Raw genomic sequence first — 20645 nt, forward strand, 5'->3', positions numbered from 1 at the left:
CATTATACACAGGTACAGCAGAAAAAAAGCGGCCACTATATACTCAAGTAACATAAAAAATAAACCAAAGGTGAAAACGAAAAAAGACACACAGAGGCCAGTTCTAAATCTCAACCCTCCCCTTTATAAGAGTAATCAAGGGAACCAAGGTTATAGCGGTAATCAAAAGAATGTTATCCAGGGACAAAGACCAGACATGGAAAACAGATATAAGCAACAAAGAACATAAAGTAACTAAAATCATACATACAAAGTAGCAAAAGCAAATCAGCGACTCGGACTCCACTAAAAACTGGGAGCATGCACCAGGTGCGCCGGTAGGGTAAGCGTCCTCTGCTTTTCTAGAAACACCTGCCGAGTTGGTCATAAAAAGTCAAGTCCGGATTAGACAAACGAGGAAAGGAAAACTATGATCCGTTGAATAAATCAGTTTTCATGGTGCAGATAGATACACCATAACGCTCCACGAGTTCATGATGATGACCATAAAACTTCTGTAGTGATGACTTCAATCTTGTAGCAACATAACCCTGTTCCAGAAGCCTATTTGTTAGCGTTCTAGCGCAATACAAAAAGTCTGCGTAGTTTCGGCAAGCTCTGGCATAACGTATGAGTTGTGATATGAACACTCCATACGCAGGTGCTGCAATGAAAGGAAAGTTGACAATTTTAAATAAAAAGTCATCACGTTTGTCGTAAAGTTTGGTCAATAGTTTTCTTTTACCATCGATTTCTAAGTGTAGGTCAAGATATAAGGCCGACTTCACAGTGTGTAGTATCCTTTATCTCAAGTTCTTTGGGGTAGATGCAATGTATCAAATCCCCGAAATTAGGATTGTTTAAAGATAATACGTCATCTATATAGCGGAAACCGAGATTAAAGGATCTAGCCAAACGATATTCTTACTTTCGGATCAGATCAGCTATAAAGGCAGCCTCATAAGAGTGAAGGAATAGGTCAGTAAGTAAAGGAGCACAATTTGTTCCCATTGGAATGCCGACCGTTTGTTGAAAAAACACACTGGACAAATACATTGTCGATTAAAAATTCCAGCATTTTGTAAACATCTTCCTCTGTATATTTGGAAGATGATTTGGAATTATTTCTTACAAAGTATGAAAAATCTCTACCAAGAACTATATATTTGTATCTAGGTGTACCATCATTTTTTTAAAAAAAAACAACGATATATAATGTTTTTAAGTTGGGATTTTAACTGAGTATGGGGAATAGAAGTATACAGTGTTGAAAAATCATAGGTTTTAATGCTATTATATTCAGATATGATAGTCTTGAACTGATTGTCTCCAAATGATCTTTCGAATTTTTCAGGACCCACATTGAATTAGTACCACTATGGGAGTAACAAGCGTTGTGGTAGGACTGCAGACCCTCTTTGACAGTTGTGAGTATAGAAGTTAAAAGTTTTGAAAGAGGTTTGGTGGTACATTTTGCAGATCCAGCTGTGAAACGTTGTTTGTATGGATTCTTGTGGAGTTTAGCAATTCACCTAGCCACTGTGGAAAACATAGTACACTATTTTACACACCTAAAATCAGTTCAAAAAGGTATGAATCCCTTGTTAAAACGGAAATAAAGAAACTGAATATTGATTACACAAATGTACAAGCTATAGGGACTACTAGCTAGCAGTTAACTGCCATGCCAGCTCGAAACCAGTTTAAAACTACAAAAATGATGTCCCCATTGTATGTAAAATTACAAAAATGATGTCCCCATCGTATGTAAAATCAATCCCAAATATTCCCATGGGGGTTGAGAATCACTGTACATCATAAGTCAGACAATATATAATGACACAACCAATGTCATGCTAAAGACTGCTTTTAAATATAGTGTTTTATTGTCTATGTAAAGACCCAACAGTGAATCAATGTTCAATCAAACACATGCCATCCAGAACGAGTTGACAACAATGTCATACCTATATCTCTTACGTATGAGCATATTCAACGGTTTAGTTAATTATTGGGTGAATATCGAGTTTTCCATGCTTTGTGTAGAATATTACAGTAAAACAAAAAGTGAGAGATGCCCACATGTATTAATCCTTTACAAGTACACCAATATTTAAAAGTAAGTTCCTAGTATCGGTTGTAAAAAAAATTGTGACTGTTTTAGGAGCTTGTGATATCGAAGACATTGGTGCAGTAATTTCTTGGTTATGTAAAGGTTCCTTTTGTTAAAATCCGAAACATTGTTACAAATACGAGCCAACCGAATCAGCTGTGATATGAAAACAACATATGATGGTGACAAGGAATTGCACCGTCAAAAAACTGATAGTTGACAATAGGGAATGACAAATCATCCCCTTTATCGTAATTTTGTAGTATCAAGTTTACTATTATCGATGTTATAATCAATATTTGCTCTATTCAAAGACAGTTCTATAGGATATATATCTTAAGTATAAATATTGAAGTCATCGTTGTTTAGAGCCAAAATATCGTCCAAATATCTACAAGTTTCTACAAAATGTTGATTGGAAGGGTATTTATTTTTTCTACCTATAAACTGTCATTCGTAACAATACAGAAAGTATCCGCAAAAAGTGGTGCACAATTGGTCCCAAAGGAATTCCAATAACTTGATGATAAACCGTTTCGCCAAAGCGTTCGGAAAAGTTGTCAATTATGCAGCGCCACGAGTATATAACCACAAGGGCTTGCCCCCCACTATCAAAATCTCCCTTGATACATCGTATATAACCACGAAAAAGGCGATCCCAGATTTGGCGGTGCCTTTCTTCCACTAAGTTTTTTTTTCAAATTATAAATCCGTATATATCACCATTTACTGCTCAGCAATCGCTTGACAAATGATACAACCATACAATAAACGCAGGTATCACCATCAAATGCATCTAATGGTTTGGACATTTCAACTCAATATTTCTACAATAGCTTGGACCAAAAGTGAAACTACTGCGAATTAGACATAGCTGGACAAATGCTTGAATACCATTCTGTGCAAGAATCAGGCAATGAGTGGAACATAACTATTCTTAACATGAACTTTTTTTTAACTGAAGCATATTCAATACAACTAATCATGAAGCATCTGTGATCGGGGACTATATAATAGTAATAATCAATACCAAGTCCCTGCTGTGACCTATTTTTTTACTACTCATAGGGAATAAGTGTGGGAAAACTTTCCTACCATTTTTCCATATGATCATTTCAACTAAATTTGGACTATCAATATCATACAAAGGCAAACTTAACAAATTGATGGTTATTTCTTAAGGTTGCGAGGTATAAATACTTAGATAATGCAATTCAACAACATCTCTTGAGTTTTTTTTATGTGCAGCAACTTACAATACACATTTTGCTTATTCTTAGAAAGAGAAGTAATTAATTGCGATTACACTAGAATGTAGGTCGCAGTAATAAGTCTTTTGGTCCAAGCGATTGTAGAAATATTGTGTTTGAAAGTTCAAATTATTTTGTTGATTTAATTATAGGTATACTTATGTAATATTACCCAGTTTCCGGTTCAGACACAGGGGTTCGTTACAATTGACTGTATAGGATTCATGAGCTGGAAATCCCTTTTCAGTCACCTGGTAAAGATATTTCTTTGGGGAGGGAGGCCCAAATAGAAGATCATTTCCTCCGTTTCCTTCTTTGTACTGTTTAATATATTTTAAACGATATTTTCACTTTTGTTACAGATAGTACTTTAAATAATTATGCAGATGATAATACATTATCATACTCAGGCTTCGACATCGACGGATTTGTCAAAACAGAAAATGAAAGTGCTATTTTAATCAATTGGTTTTCAAATAATCAGATGAAAGCTAATCCGGAAAAATTCCAGGCAAATGCCTTTGGGAAAAGGACTAAAAATAGGGATTTAAAATTTAATGTGGACGGGAACGAAATTGTTTGTGAAGATGAAGTGAAGCGCCTGGGTGTGACAATTGATTATCAAATGAAATTTAATACTCGCACTACAAATATATAAAAAAAACGTCAAGGCAGTTAAACGTTTTAAAACGCATAGGAAAACATTTGTCAAATTGGGGAGGTTAACAATCTACTATTCTTTTATAATGTCTAATTTCAATTACTGTCCAGTAGTTTGGCATTTCTGTTGGGAGGGCAATACAAAATAGATGGATAAAATACAAGAACACGCCTTATGCTTTATGAAAATTATGAATGCACATATGAAGAATTACTTTTAAAATCTGGTTTTCCATCTTTTAAAATAAGACGGCTTCGATATTTGACAATAAAAGTTTTTTTTTTTTAAATTATCCATAAAAAGTCTCCAACTTATTTACATGACATTACAACTTAAAAAAAAATCGAATTATTCTTTTAGGAAGGGCAATTTGGCAAAAGTTCCTAGGGTAAGAACAGGATTTGGTTTACACTCAGTAAGGTATGCTGGGACCACAGTCTGGAACGAACTGCCAAATGAAATTCGTTCTCAGTCAATTTTGGACCAATTTAAAACCTCATTAATAACTGGAATGGAAGCTCCTGCAGATCTTAATTTTTTAGTTGCTTCTAGTTCTAGTTTTATTTTTCCAACCGGTTTTAGTTACATAGTGTCTCAACTAACACTTATTATCTATTTCATTGTTCTGTGTGTGTCTTCTGAATTTTATGTCCTGTGCTTCTTGTATGTGTCTTGTTTTATTATTTATTATGTTTAGTAATATGTATGTCGGCTAAAAGCTCTACAGAGCTTATGTTTTATGCTATACTGAAACCAACTTTACATAAATTTTCTCTGTCCTTTTCATTTTACCGATTTACGACTTCATCATTTGGCTCGCTTCGGAAGCATATTTTGTTCATGTAAACTTGGTATGAATATTCCTTGGTGTATCCTGCATAAAACTAATGTGGGGATTTTTGATCTGTCAAAGACATGGCTGCTGTTTCTTAAAATAGAACATAGGGGTCAGACAGTAGTTTTTCACATATATCTCCAAAACTGTTAGGTTTAGCCTAATTCTTTCAATAGCTGAAATGATCCTTATTATTAGGACTACAGAAGTCTTCAGGGATAAAAATTTGTCTAATCTCGCCTTGTAAGAGTTATTGCCCTTGAAAGGGGAAAAATGATTATTCAACAGTTTTAAGCCACTATGATAGAAACTTTCAATATCTGAAATTATCCTGATGATAAGTCTTACCAAAGTAAGAGTCAAAATTGTTGGACAACTTGTTAAATTTATTGCCTGGCAAAATTAACCAGGTGAACGATTCAGGGTTTTTTGTTTTTTTTGTTTTTACAGTAAATAATATTGTGTATGAAATAGGATCAATATACTTACTTCCTGAAATAGCTAATTTTTGTATATCCCTTTGCATTATTATTGAATATTTTTTGTTATAAGTCACCTGTCAAAAGTTTATAGGCAATTTTTTCTGATGACTTTTTTAGAGTAGACTAAAGAAAAATAAGCACCCATAGAAGCAAAGTACAACAAACACAACAATAGTTAAGTAAAACCCCTAAATTACAAACTGAATTTGCTAAGTTTGGTTTCCTGAAATATAAAAACAATAGGATACTATAAATTCAGTGAACAAAATTGGTATCACTAAAAAGAATACTTCTTCCAAAAATTGTAAATATATATGGTGGTTTTCATTAATTTTATATTAAAATGTATTAAATGGTCTCTGGAAAATTGCATAGGTTATCATTCCAAACAATAGATTTTCCTCAGGATTAAGTCAATTGATATTTTTTATAACTAAGTCACACATTAAATTGAACTAGAGTTTGCCTTGAAAATGAATAGGCTTAATTTAAGTTAAAAATCTTTTGGGACTAAACATGAAAATGTGCACATTGTTATGATAGGTGTAAGCCAGATGGAATGATAGACTTAGTTCTTGAGTTGGGGTATAATATGCTAGAGTAAATGTTCCTGGTATAAATAATTTCAGGGACTGCTAGTACATTTTGTGTAAGTGTGTGTTGTCCAACTTCCAATCAGAGTTAAAAAAACTTAAAACCAGTCTTCACGATTAAGCAAGTCTGAAGCCCAAGGCTTGTAAAAATGGAGGTAGGCCTGTTTAATTAACTACTACAGGCCAACAGACACTACACAAAAAATTCTGAAAAATGTATTTTAGGCCTGTGAACTGGAAAGTTAGTTATGAAGACTGTAAAACTTAAATTTTATTCTTACATACAATGTATAGTAGTTTTTTTAACATGTATATGTTACTATAAAATGTTCAAATGAAATTGACAACGAAACAGATGGCCCCCTACATGAAAAAGTAATGTCATACATGTAAACCAAAATATTATCATTTAAAACACATTTTGTCCCGAGATTTCATGTCCAACATGATTGGTCATCACACATTGTACAACATACACATAACAAGAACAACGGTCTCCTCTATCACTAAGACAACCATTTTCTATTCTCTTTCTCCTCGATCACCACGATCAGGTCCTCTGTCGCCACCACCACGACCCCTCATTCGCTCAGACCTTTCTCTTCTCTCTCCAACTTCAGAGATGGTATTTGGCGAGAAACACAACTTAAAGATAAATGGAGCTTTACCAGCTGAAAAGAAAGAGCATTCAAACTGTATTTAAAGGTTGATATGTACAAAAGAGGTTCTGACAAAAGGGCTTGCAAGTCTTGTCACGTGACATCCCCCCAAAACAATGATTCATGTAAATAGGTGTTATACTCCTATTTGAACTAATAAGAAGTGGTTGGACTACATAGTAAACCAGAGTCAACACAATGATACAATGTGATGCATATTTATCAGAATATTTATAAAATTATAGTATAGAAATAGTTAAATGTCATATTTGTATCATTTACATGTATGACATTTTAACTTTCAAACAGAGCTGAACAAAATGTAGCCTATTCATGTTTAAAGGCACGAAATAGTGTATAACAATGCAGATACATACTTGGATTATCAATAGAGACATGGTTTGTCAGGATTAAAGCTTCTATAGCCCATGCTTTACTCTCAAACTCACAGAGACCAGTACAGCTTCTCTCACCTACAAATAGTGTAAATAAGGTCAGTGGGACTATAAAATCAAGAAATCTGTGAGCAAATAAATGCCCACCAGTGAAACCCCAAAAACCAAAGACAGGTACCAGTATATAATTTAAACTATATCATCAAACAGGAAGTTATTGTCACCCTAAGCTGAAATCAAATCCATGATGTGACACACCAATAGTACACCCAACTTCCACAGTTTGAGCATAATAACCAAGTCAATTAAAGTTTCATCCAAAGGAGTCAAATGGTTTCTAATTTCTTTTGATGTACAGTACCTGAACTGATCCATGCAATTATAATTGTAATCCTATATCAGTTAAACCAATGATTGGTAACATTTTCTATCATGTGACTGCTGATTGGTTGATATTGATTCATTTGATTCTTTAGTTTTGGTAATCCATTTTTACAAATATTCACTTAATGATTCAAGTTGTCTAAGAGGAGATTTAAAAAAAGAAATCCATTTCAAGACCCATAACTCATTCATTCGTCAATGGATCTTTCTGAAAATTTCGGCATTTAGGTACATGTAGGTAATCCCATCATGCTCAACAATTTTAATCCCTGCCATATTTTAGCTAAACCCAACTGTTTTTGAGTTGTTTGCATAATTCTTCAATTTGACCCCAATGGTCTATTTTTAGAAACAGTAGCCATGTTTTTTTACAAGATCAAAAATCCACACACATAGATTGCTAAACATATTATAAATAATATTCATGCAAAGTTTGGTTACAATTTATTGCGTAGTTTCAGAGGAGAAGATGTTTGAAAAAGTTTACCGACGACAACGACAGACGACACAGTGAGGGCAATAACTCACATGGCCTTTTGGCCAGGTGAGCTAAAAACCTGTGTCACCATCATGAACTTGTCAGCAAGTACCTTCAAATTGTATACCACTGAACTAATTAAAAATAAAAGTTCAAGTTACAATTTATGTAAAGTATGTACTCATAATAGCATTTACTTCTGAAATAACTGCCGAGTTTGAAAGATTGTTAAAATTACCCGAAGGAATTAAAAATGTATATCAGTACCAGTAATAGGAAGAGCAAATTTCCATTATAAGTTTGAATAATTTTTGGATAAATACTTTTTGAGTAACAGACAAAACAAACCACAAAAACATTTGCTAATTTTTAAGACTAGAAAAAAAGATATTGTAACCATCACAGAGGGCCCTACTGGTTAGGTCATTAAACTGCTTATTTGAATGACAAAACAGATGACCTATGGTTTACTTTTTTGTGTGTGACACTTTCTAGCAGCGGCAAACTCAAAAAGGTATTGATTATGTTTTACAGCGAACACAATTTTGTGACCATACCTGTCAACTGTTATTTTTGTGGGCTCCCAGGAATTTGTCCCTTCACCTGAGTGCTGACTGAACATGTGCATAAATTATGTGTTAGTAATGCAAATGCATTGTCATCTTTTAATTCAAGAAAAAACAAAAAAACAAAAAAAAGCCCATCCATGTATTGACCAGACTTTTTTTCAAGCCAGACTAAATGCAGGTCAGGACCAGTTATTAGTTTTTTCACTTTCAGAGTTTGACAAGTGTGACAGATGACCAGACAGAAAAGTTGATAGTGGGCAGGGCCCTAATTAGTACCACAATACTAAGACTTACTTTTACTGGGAAAGATCTTTACTTTTGATGGTTGTTTAGCTCCTGCATTAGTGAACAGCTGAAAGATACAACAAAACATTATTAATGGAATAGTTGCCTATTAAACTAATCTTCACAAACCTGAAAGCAGATCATAAATATGCTTTAAAATCATTTGAAAGAAATTGTATTTTCACCTATGATAATTTAACTCTAACATACCACATGTAGCTCAGTCATCACTTATAATGAAAATTAACTTGATGGTGAATAACACCAAAAATTTACTGAAGTACTTTGAAATAGGAAACTTAATATACATGTATATAATAACAATATTGTATACATGTATGTCCATTGCAATAAACGATCATGAAAAGAAATTTCTTAAAATAAAATATAAAAAAGAATAAAATGTGAAGGGCTACCTCTATAACATCATCCTCAGTAAAGCCTGGAGGTATGTTATACATATACAAATTTTCAGCTGGTGATACAATACTTAAACAGGGTTAAGGAAATCCCCATGTTTCAGTGATAATGTCTGTAATGACTTGATCTACAGGACATTGCATATTATCACAAATTAGTTCTTGAATGAAAATAAGGTACAAAGAAACAGCTTTATAAATGAAGGCATTCAAAACGAAAGAAGAATGAACATTATTTAGGCATATTGATTGATTGATTATGGTTCTATGTCCAAAGGTACATTTTGTAGATATTTCATGTATTTCAAGACAAGAACAACTGACCAAATGAACCGACCATGATTTGTACTAGTCATACATGCTGAGCCAGGACTTCACTGTGCTAGTTCTCAGAATCAACAGCCTGTAGGTTGGCAAATGCCACCCAACTTATACACATTATTCTGACTTTGAGACAAAACAGTTGTTACTTTATCCCTAAAACATGGTGTGCTAGGCGAAGAAAGCAAAGAATGGGCCAAGGATCAAACCCTGTGACTACCTCCCACACCTCAAGATAGCTTTATTAGGTGGATTACCTTTTTGGTAAGTTCCTTCTATTATTTGATGAATATGATTTTCAAATAAAATTGTTGACATTAATGTAAGTTTTTCACAGAATACTGTAGAACATGTAAATAGCCTTCACCGCAAAATTATATCATATTTAAGGTAATATATAACAAAATTGGATAACCAAACAACTTAAGAAATTGGTGACAGAAATTTTAAAGTTAGAATTAGACTTGAGAAATAAACAATTTACATAAATATTTATTTCTGGTCCCTTTCTCCTTCCCTTTATGATATGAAGCGTTGTACATATACCCCATGTTTACAGAGACCTAAACTTTTCCTTAAGTAACTAGGAAAATGATTTTGTTTCATTTTGTTGTTTTTTTTAGGGAGAGAGGTTGCCCTTAGTTTTTTTTTAAGTTACAATCCCCATTGTGGTATAGAACTCTGTGGTACAATATCCCAGAGATTTATATAATTATACATGAGTTACATAGTTAAATTAAAGAAATGCTAGTTTTGTCTTATTTTGGTCCCTAACTTTAAAACACCATCAATACCATCCTTCCTTTTGTGGAATGGAACCTTGTTATAAAATGTTTTCAAGATCCTAGAACAATATTCAAATTAGCACATGAAAACAACAAGTCTGCAGATGAAGAGAGCACAATACCATTAAACAAAATTTTGTAGCTGTATATAAAAACTAGAGGCTCCAAGGAGCCTGAATCACCACTGGTTCATTTTTCCCCTTTCAAGGGCTAACTTTAACAGTGAGTAGTCCTTAATTTTTGACAAATGAAGGGCTCAATGGGCAAAATCATAAAAATCAATATATCAGTTGAAAGTTTTTTATCTATCTACTGTGGTTTTTAAAGATATTGGCTAAAAACTGCATAAAACATAATTTGCCTTACATGGGCAAATACTCTAACAAGACATCATCCTACCACTTTGACCCATCATTGACTTTAGTAGGCCTCACTGTCAACTGAAAGTTTTATTCCATCGATTATCAAAGTATGGTAAAAAAAAAAAAAAAAAGCAAAAAATTTTTTGTCTTTCAAGGGAAATAACTCTTATAAAGAGTCATCCTTCAACTTTGACTCAATTTAGACTATAGTAGAACTCTTTCAGCAGAAGGTCAGTCACCTTCATTTTTCTCTACCACACATAGTTTTCGAGATATACCTTGAAATAAATGGCTTCACCAAGACTACAAATCCATCCAATTTCAGAGTTGATGCTTAATAGAAAAGTTCATAGTCCACCAACTTTAAATGATGGTAATTGCTCACATGATTTGTGCTGTTCGTAACAATAAGAAACAAACAAGCTTATATTGTTAAATGAAAGACTTTTTCTTATGTCAAATCTGAAGTTAGTCAAAAATCAATGCATTAACACTAATTTAAAACCTGTTGAATTATATCCTTGTTACTCTGCATGAACTAAGAAGTAAAAAAAAGGTATCATTTACATTTCAAATACCATATAAGTGTTTTTTTTTGGTGTGGGGAAATTTTTTTCTTAAAAAAAAACAGGGTAATGTAACCTAGGCAGACAAACAATCAGTAAGACAAAAATGAATAACTCTATTTTATATTCATAAATATTTTAAGTGATTTAATTCCCTGGTTCCAACTCAGACCGCAAATATAACAAAAATTAAATCACTGCCATATTAACCACTTATATGGTAACTAATCTTGAAATTACAGTTTACCATGTATAAGAATTAAGGTGAGATTTTCAAATTCATATTCTACCGTATTTTGGAGTGTATTATGCACACATTTTTACAGAGATCATTTCCAGAACATGGGGGTGCAGATTATACATCAATACGTAAGAATTGGCCACGAAAGTAAAGAATTCTGTACGTGAAAAAACATTGTGTAATTTAAACAAACAAATCAGAAGCGAAATGTTACTGACAGAAATTTTATCCAATCATCAAATGCATCTTTAAGTATTAAATTTTTAGTGATATTTTCTTCAAATCATGTTCAAATGACTTCATAACATGTTTCAAACAAAGGTTGTACAATACTTCCTTCTTATAAAGCATGGTTAGAAATTAATACGAAACAACTAAAAACCAAAAAGTAACTAATTCCTTTTTTTGTCAAACCCTCCTTATTAAATGCTTTTAAAGCTGAAAATGATTATTCTGATACTTATTTTGATTGTTTCTTACAATTTTCTGTCTTAAAAGTATGTTTTAAAATAAAAAATTCTAAAATTTTAGTTAAAACCAAAACCGGAAATGTCCGATTTTCCTGACTTTCGATTTTGTTTTATAAGCCATTTCATACATCCTGTATCAATTTTATCATGCTTCGAAATTAAAATTATCCAATTTATATAGCTACTGATGTTTACATGATGTTTTAGTCTGCATAGAAGTTTCTTTCCTTCACATTTTCATAGGAAATACCGCATCAAGGTAAATAAATTGACCTATCAAGTGCAAAATATCATTTTTGTGTCTTACAAAATTTTACTGCAAACTAAGTCTAAAAAACTTTTTTCACACATTTAGACCTTCAAAATTACACTGCGCACAATACATAAATGCTCACCATACACACCAAAATACGGTAATCGACTTTAATGTGTTGAACTAATGGAAAAGCAATATCAGAACTATATATATGAATGTGTGGAATATTCCCAGCCTAAATAATCTAGTTATATTTTTCATACTTCTCAATAAATATTTATAAAAACTCTTAAATGTCTGCCTTGAAAAGACAGATTCAAATAATAACTAACACAAAAAAAAAGAAAACAATACAAACCAACAAAAATCACGAACAAACAATTCTCAGAACAATAACTTTGAATGATCTTATACCGTCAGTCATCTTTCTTATCATTAGTCAATGAGGAGATAACTGCATTGAACATAACTTTGCAGACATCAAACCAAGATCTTAAATACAATACAGTTATCTCCCTTCTAATGCAACTATGGAATACTAATGTCAAAAAGGCAATAAAAAAATAATAAAAACTAGATAAAGTGATGCCCCCGCATTTAACCTTCATACAGCTATATCGTAAAAAAAAGATTGTCAGATGTGTTATTGTGTCTGTGAGACACAAATGATGCCCCCGCATGTGGTTTTGAGTAAAACTCAGCATAGCTGAACAAAACTTAAATTCAATCTGTAACTAATCATGACAGACTCACATACCAAAAACCAGTCAAATACCTTCAAGCATTTACAAAAAAAAAAAAAAAAAGAAGTGAAAAACTACTTTTTAAAGTGCAGGGCCCATTATTTGGTAAAACTCAGCGTAGAAGAATGAAACTTATACTCAATTTGTAATAATCATGACAGACTCACATACCAAAGCAGTTCGATATCTTCAAGGGTTTACAAAAAAGTGCAGAAAACTGTTATTTCCATGAAATATTTAAAGTCCAGGGCCCAAATTTTTGGTAAAACTCAGCGTAGTGGAACGAAACTGTAACTCATTCTGCAACTAATCATGACAGACTCGCATACAAAGAATCAGTTCAATATCTTTAAGAGTTCACCAAAAAAGTGTGGAAAACTGTTATTTCCATGGAATTTTTTAAGACCAGGGCCTACAATTTTGGTAAAACTCAGTGTAGCGGAACTAAACTTTAACTCGATCTGTAACTAATCATGAAAGACTCATATACAAAAAATCAGTTCAATATCTTCAAGGATTTTCCAAAAAAAATCTGGAAAACTTATGGGTAAAACAATATGCCCCCCAACTTATTGTTGCAGGGGCATAATAAAAATAAATAATAATGTCAATACATTTGTAAAAGAAAATCAAAGGGTGTCTATAATGGAATTTTAGAATGTTATCCAGTGAAGTTTGACATTCCAACAGATGTTGCATTAGAATTGTGTTTTAAACAGAGTATTTGTATCGATAAGAAATTTGATTGCAGGTACATTTTAACAGATTGATACCTCAGAGATTTGATCCTCAGAGTAAAATGGAGGGGTGTTGTAAAAGTAGAGGTATTGGGTAGGAAACATGACTCTTAAACAGTTATTAAGGAAACACCTAACATTAAGTGTTCTTAGCTTCAATAACTTCAGATCTTTCAAAACCCCAGTAACATCACTGAACAGAATTACATTTTCTGTTCTCTCACAATACCAAAAATCTCCTTCTCATTTTAATTCTTTTTAAAGAAAGAGGGAACTTTTCATGTCCCTTTTCAAGTAAGTTATAAGATATTATGTTCAATCTCCATGAAAGGAAGTGCCCTTCCTTTTATAATTATTTTCCCAATTATTCATTCCAGACATTTAATATCCCAAAAACTGTGGGGCCTTAAGGAAGTGCCCTTCCTTTTATAATTATTTTCCCAATTATTCATTCCAGAGACATTTAATATCCCCAAAACTGTGGGGCCTTTCCAACTATCTGTCATCTGCGTAGATGTAAATTTTGGTACTGTTTCAATAAAAGGATATGATTCTTGCTTGCTGCCTCAGGGTTAGAGAATCTGTTGTTACGACTTCCCATAAAGTCTTTAAACGATGTGGATCCATCAGCCAGATCATGAGGATTAGCTACATCCTTAAGGAATGCTTGTTTAGAATGTCTGCAAAAAACAAAGCGATATACTAGACTCAAATACTAGACTATTAAATTAGTTACTTATTCAAATCCATACATTGTTTTCACACACCAACAATTTATTAATTTTAAACCCTGCTGAGTTCTCCAGCATAGTCATTATTTCAAAGCTTTACACCTCTGCCACACTCAATACTTTGTACTAAATCCTGTCTCAGTAAGATACAATGGAAAAAGCTTCACAGATCTGTGATGGACAGTATTCATGCCTTGTGAATCACATCCTGTATAGCAGAGCTAGCAGGAAGTGTGTTTTAAATTGGGAAGTAGTTACAGGTGAGTGGAGAAGATTGGGGCAAGTATAGACACAAAAATCAATCTTGATACAGCTCTATATATAGCTGTTGAATGTGTCAATTAATTATAATAGGTATTAACATTTAACATGACCTGTTGTAAGGAATTCACTCAAACTGCAATTTGATATGACTTTTTGAGGGTTAACCTTAACTGCAATTTGATATGCTCACCCTAACCCTAACTGTAATTTCATTACCTGCAATAGGTACTGACTCAACCCATCTGTAATTTGATGTGACCTGCAGTAGGTATTGACTCAAACCAGTTGTAATTTGATAAGAACTGCAGTAGGTATTGACACACCCCAACTGTAATTTGATAAGACTTGCAACAGGTATTGACTCACTTTAACTGTAATTTCCTATGACATTCAGTAGAAATTTACTCACCCCAACTGTAATTTGATTAGATCTGCAACAGGTATTGACTCATTTCAACTGTAATTTCCTAAGACATTCAGTAGGAATTTACTCACCCCAACTGTAATTTGTTTCCAAAGAAGTAAGCATTATTCAGCATGTTCATACATCTATCTACAGCCAAAGCATCTCCCATCTGTACCATAGCGGCATTGTCTTTTGATTTCAAGAATTTAATCTGTAATGCAAGATAGGCCTAGTTGTCAAATTTTTAATTTTGATCCAAGATTTGCAATGAGCATATGGCATGAAAGAGAAACAAAATTGCAACAAATAACCTGAAAGATAACCCTGTACATAAATCATGACTATCAGAGTAAAAATAATTGAATATGTTGTAATTCTATAGAAAATTACCGCTAAATTAAAGCAGACATACACCCATACTTCAAAACACAGCATTTAAAAAAAAAATTGATCTTTTATATAATGAAATTTTACTTCAGCACTTATATGCACTTCTGGATGCAGGATCATACAACACAGCTTTTGATTTGATGATCATACTTGAGTTGCTCTTTATTTGTAGAAATACTAACCCTGACTACATTTCCATAGAGACAGAACAGATTGAACAATCTGTCACAATTCATCTCGTTATCCAAACCATAAACCATGATAACAGCTCCCTGAGACAGTCCACTGGCTGATGGGGGCCCTTCATTATAGCCACCTCTGTATCCACCTCTATCTCCCTGCATAAAAATTAGCACATTATATTCTATAAGATTTTAATAGATTGACATATTGAAAAAGAATTTAACAATTTTCAACTTCAATAAATTTACATGTTGAGCCCTTGGAACTCTTGTTTAATCATTTACACTTATGTGCACCGTAGATATAGTTAATAAAATCATTAAAGATATTGGATAATTACTCCTTTCTTTTGTCTTAAAAACTTTATATTTTTTATTTTTTTTTGCAAATTATCACAGCACTAGGTACTGCCAGTCAGCACCAAGCACATTTTCAGCACTAACCTGAATCTTCAATTTCAAAACTAGGCTAATTCCTACAGTATTTCTACTAGCCTTAATTAGTATTTACTTAGACATGGGTAATGGGCATTGGGAAAATGGCTAAAGGCACAGACTAATTTGGGAATCAAGGATAAAATTCTAAAGGAGAGTGATTAATGCTTCTGACACAACAATTGGCCTATAGACTCAACAGAGCCAAACCATTCATTGGAAAAAAAAGAAATTTGGTAGATATATTATCAAGCTGCAACATAAGTTACTGGTTTATTTTAAAATACCTGCTACATTTGCAAACCCCAATAAATTTTTGGCAGACAAATGCCAAAATATGTTTCCCAACACACTCTCAGTGGCAACAATCGTCTACATGTACATGCTGTTTCAAAACACTGACATCTGCAGTTTTATAAAGTTTGTTTTTTTGGAAATTGTCAAATCAGGAACTTATCAGCCTCTGGCTTTTGTCTCGTTATTTGAAGCACAACCAAAAGTAGATTGTATTGTCTTACATACACCATTCCCAATTAATTTTCACAAGAGTGATACAAATATTGAAAGAAGACAATGGACATAAGAAAAGCTAAAGTGCATTTGAACCTTTGATCCAAGTAAGCTAATAAAAACAAAACATAAGTCCTAAACTTACTCTCCTGTCTCCTGGGGGACCATAACCTCCCCTATCTCCTCCATAGCGGTCTCTTGGTGGGTAACGATCATCATATTGTCCCCTGGGTGGTGGACCCTGATTGTAACCCCCACCATAATCTTCATTGTATCCACCTCCTCCGTATCCTCCCTGGGGAGGTCCAGGTGGGCCTCCATACCCACCTGCAGGAGGTGGACCCCCATAACCACCCTGAGGTTGTCCATAACCCTGACTTCCACTATAACCACCCTGTGGTGGGGGGGGTCCATAACCAGGTGGCTGCTGGTACCCCTGTCCCTGGGGTGCGTAGCCTCCTTGACTAGGTGGAGGAGGTCCAGATCCTACAATCAATAGAGGTTACCAGGACTGAATTGTGTCAAGTTGTTTTTGGCAACAAGGTTATTTTACACTTATCAAAAGTAAAGATAACAGAAACCATACATAGAAAAAATATACATTTGTAAGGTAGAACTATGGAAATAAAGCCATGTTTCATTTTTATCATAAAAAAAAAACTTAAGTGTGATCTACATGTAATATACGGTGTTCCTAATTTAAGCACTTTTTGTAAACTTAACAAAAGTGACTTGTTTACTGAACATATATTAAGTAACTTTTGTTAACTTGAAATGTAAATAGATTATAACATAGATTTTTTTTTATCATGGACTGGCCTAAGACTAAAGTATGGGAATTATGTTAACATGTACACATTCTAAATACTATGCATTTCCTCTCTTCAGCTTTTTTTAAATAACAGAATTTCATGAAATGGTTATTAACTGTCAAGTGAACTCAACAGATCTTAAGACACATTGAGTAAATATTGCCTCGGTAACTCTTCCTGAAGCAGAGCTGTAAAACATACCATATTGTCCCTGTTGTCCCTGGTATGGTGCAGGTAAAAGAGAACGACCTGGTCCTGCTGGCTCATTACCTGTAGGCAAAAAGAAACATTTGTTATCTCCCCTGGTAAGCTGAAGGACCCAGAAATAATTTAGTTTTGTGCCAATAATTGTTTTATTTATTTTTTAACCAATTGCTGTATTTCAGGTAACAACTAACAAGTACATACTTATCATGTATGCTGAATTTCATACTTGCAATGTTAAGAAATGCATAGTTAGGATGTGGTAATGAAAACATAATTCCTTTTTACACATCAATGGCTTGCTAGAATGTGATAACTGTCCTATCTATACCACTGATAGTGACTATTTAGATAATGATTTACCTAACATTTTTATAAACCACTGCACTTGTAGGAATCAAAAAGACCTACATTCAAATAACTGCTTATTTTTAATAATGTCATGATTTGAAATATTTAATTTTTCAGGCTGTAATATCAATCAAAGAACTTCAACATACAGAAAAGAATTTTTACTATTTTAGTTTAGATATTCACAATGTGCAGTTACCTGTTTTAAGTTATTGAATTTACGTTTTTCTGTAGAAAATTTCTAAATCTATAGACTATAGAAATCTACTGCACATACATAAATAATAATATAATATCATAAGACAACTTAAAATACATGTATCAAAATAAATGCTCCTTAACAATATTAGTGTACTATTGCCCAGTTTATTAAAATGGTGTGTGTAAATTCTACAATTATATATTCTTTAAATACATTGATCCTCCAAAAGCCTGCTTAAGCATCAACATTTCATCCAAAACATGGCACATTGAGGTTGCATCCAGTAGGTTTCCATAGTGCTGTCAATAAATAACCAATCAAAACTATCATTACATTGCTAGTAATATTTGTTGGTTTAAAACCCCAGTTTTAATTGGTCTACATCAGTTTGAACTTTGGTGAATGCAGTTTTGTCTTCATGTGACAGTTTTTCCTCTTTTACTGGTAAATAATATCCTTTTATCTGTTTTAAGAAGCAGAATACTTTTCTGGGAATGGTCTGGTCATGTTTGTAAGTCCAAGTGTACACTACTATAATCCATTGTAAGAATGCTTTTCTGTTGGCTTATTTATAGTTTAATTGTGAAATGCTACTAGGAGCATGATTTTCTCACGTTTATGTATCAATGTTCCTTATGTATCTGTAGAATTGTTCTTAATTGTGATGATATGGTAATCTTCTTGGTTGTATATATCCATTTTTCTATGCTTTGTTAATCCAAGTCTGCTTTCCAGGAGTCAATCCATAAAATACAGGCAAGTCGTTTTATGTCAAGTACTATATTGTTTATAATGCACCAGAATATTGATATGTCACAACATATTTTCTGTAAAAACTCTCCAATATTACATCTGGTTTTTGGTGAATGATAAATTTACACTGTGTACCATAAAGTAAAGATTGAAAATATTTTTTTTTTAGTTGTCTATAACCTTTGCCACAAGTTTATGTAATGAATATGCAGCAAATCACACATTCTTTAGTTTAAGTTTCAATGCCACCAATTTGTCTGTGTTTAAATTTAAAATAGTGGAAGAAATATTTTCCAAAGTAAATATTGAAATGGTACGCTGTGAGTTTCAAACAGTACAGTGGTAGAAATATTTTCCAAAACCCCCAAAAAAAACCAAAACGCTAAGCTGTGATTTTGCAACAGTAACATTGTTTTGGATGGTAATACAAGTTTCTTTGTTGATTGTATGACCCTTTGGTAGACAGTGTTATAACATAATAAGGTGTATTGTTGTACATATTTCATGCTTACACTGTGAAACTCCTGACTTTTCTATGTACCAGTACTTATTCCTAAAATAAGCACAACTTCTAATGGTGGGTGAGGTAACATCAATTTCAGAGCATCATCTTATTTCTCTCAGATTGTTTTAAAATTAATATGCTGACTGTGGAAAACTTCACTTTGTATTGTGAAGTAAATAAACACATTTAATAATAGTTTTAATGTATCAAACAAGGTAGGGGCAGAATCTGTTAAATAAAACAGTCAGAGAAAAGTTTAAGAGCTTCACAGTTCTCAAAGATTGGAAAAAAATTAAAAGGTTATATTGTATAAAAATGATTTCACAGTTACATGTGTTTTAAATTGTGTTCAACAAAAACTAAATAAAAAAACATTTGTATAGTCAATTGGGTATTGTTACACTATCATTTTTAAAACTTGTATACAATAGGTGACAAAAAGCTGACATGTTGTCCTACTGAATGTATATGATTGTAAGATTTAAAAATTGAGTTCAGGAAAGTCATGGAAGTGATGAATATTTTTGTCTCTGAAATGTCATTCAAATAATCACTGTTGTGCTCTAATGAAATGACATTTAAAAACTTGTTTTCAATACAATTTTTGTATGATCTCTTTTATGAGCACCATTCTGGATATCATAGTACACATTATCTTGTTTAAGTTAAGTTCTCTACATTTACAATGGTATCAAAGTCTCAAAATAAATGCTTTGGACACAAGGTCAGACATAGATTTTTAATCATTTGTGTTTTGAACCCAAGTTCATTTGTACAATGTATAATAAAATTAATGGATTTGCATTGAGACACAATACTGTAAACGTATTAATGTTCGTGGTTTGTGGTGTACGAATTTTCACTATTTCAGTCTTTGACAAATTACCACAAAAAATAGTATTGATACCTGCAAATTTGATGTTATACACTACAATACACAAATGATTTTTCAACTGTGAAAATTGATACCAATGAATATGTTCACTTGACAGAATCCACGAAAATTAATCCATTATTACAGCACTACATGTACATTGATTCTGATGTGTTCAGAAGAAAATGTGACTGTTTTAAGGTACATATTTGTAACAGATTACATAAAGTATATGGTAATATGATTCTGTGACAAGCATTAGTTTCAATTGTTTCTCAACATAACAACAATTTAACAGATGCAACCGTTGAACAAAATTATGTGCTCCAATTTTTTTTTTTTATTTTACTCTGTTGGGCACACCTAAAAACTTGGAAAACCCATTTAAACATGTTCTTTAACATGTAAACAACTATATTAATATCTTTGTTATAGTTTGATAT

General features: G+C 32.8%; 1 protein-coding gene across 5 annotated transcripts in view; it reads right to left on the minus strand.

Annotated features, from left to right (window-relative positions):
• Window positions 1–6166: 6166 nt before the first annotated feature.
• LOC148605569 (heterogeneous nuclear ribonucleoprotein L-like) overlaps window positions 6167–20645 on the minus strand; it is a 31713-nt gene continuing 17234 nt past the window's right edge. For 2 of the 5 annotated variants that reach the window (XM_088550305.1, XM_088550303.1), the window contains exons 9-17: window positions 17515–17583; window positions 16647–16987; window positions 15557–15712; window positions 15074–15195; window positions 14133–14263; window positions 9100–9173; window positions 8693–8750; window positions 6950–7045; window positions 6167–6584 (exon numbers count right to left, since the gene is read on the minus strand). In XM_088550305.1, the coding sequence (XP_088406431.1) occupies window positions 6436–6584; window positions 6950–7045; window positions 8693–8750; window positions 9100–9173; window positions 14133–14263; window positions 15074–15195; window positions 15557–15712; window positions 16647–16987; window positions 17515–17583 (1196 nt within the window). In that variant the 3' untranslated portion in view covers window positions 6167–6435. Of the gene's footprint in view, window positions 6585–6949; window positions 7046–8692; window positions 8751–9099; window positions 9174–13619; window positions 13694–14132; window positions 14264–15073; window positions 15196–15556; window positions 15713–16646; window positions 16988–17514; window positions 17584–20645 lie in introns of all 5 variants that reach the window. The other 3 variants (XM_088550307.1, XM_088550304.1, XM_088550306.1) reach the window with 2 other exon arrangements.

The sequence above is a fragment of the Perna viridis genome, chromosome 10, assembly GCF_037379345.1.
Source record: "Perna viridis isolate PV_CMFRI_1.1 ecotype Kerala chromosome 10, ASM3737934v1, whole genome shotgun sequence".
In the NCBI taxonomy this organism is placed as follows: domain Eukaryota; kingdom Metazoa; phylum Mollusca; class Bivalvia; order Mytilida; family Mytilidae; genus Perna; species Perna viridis.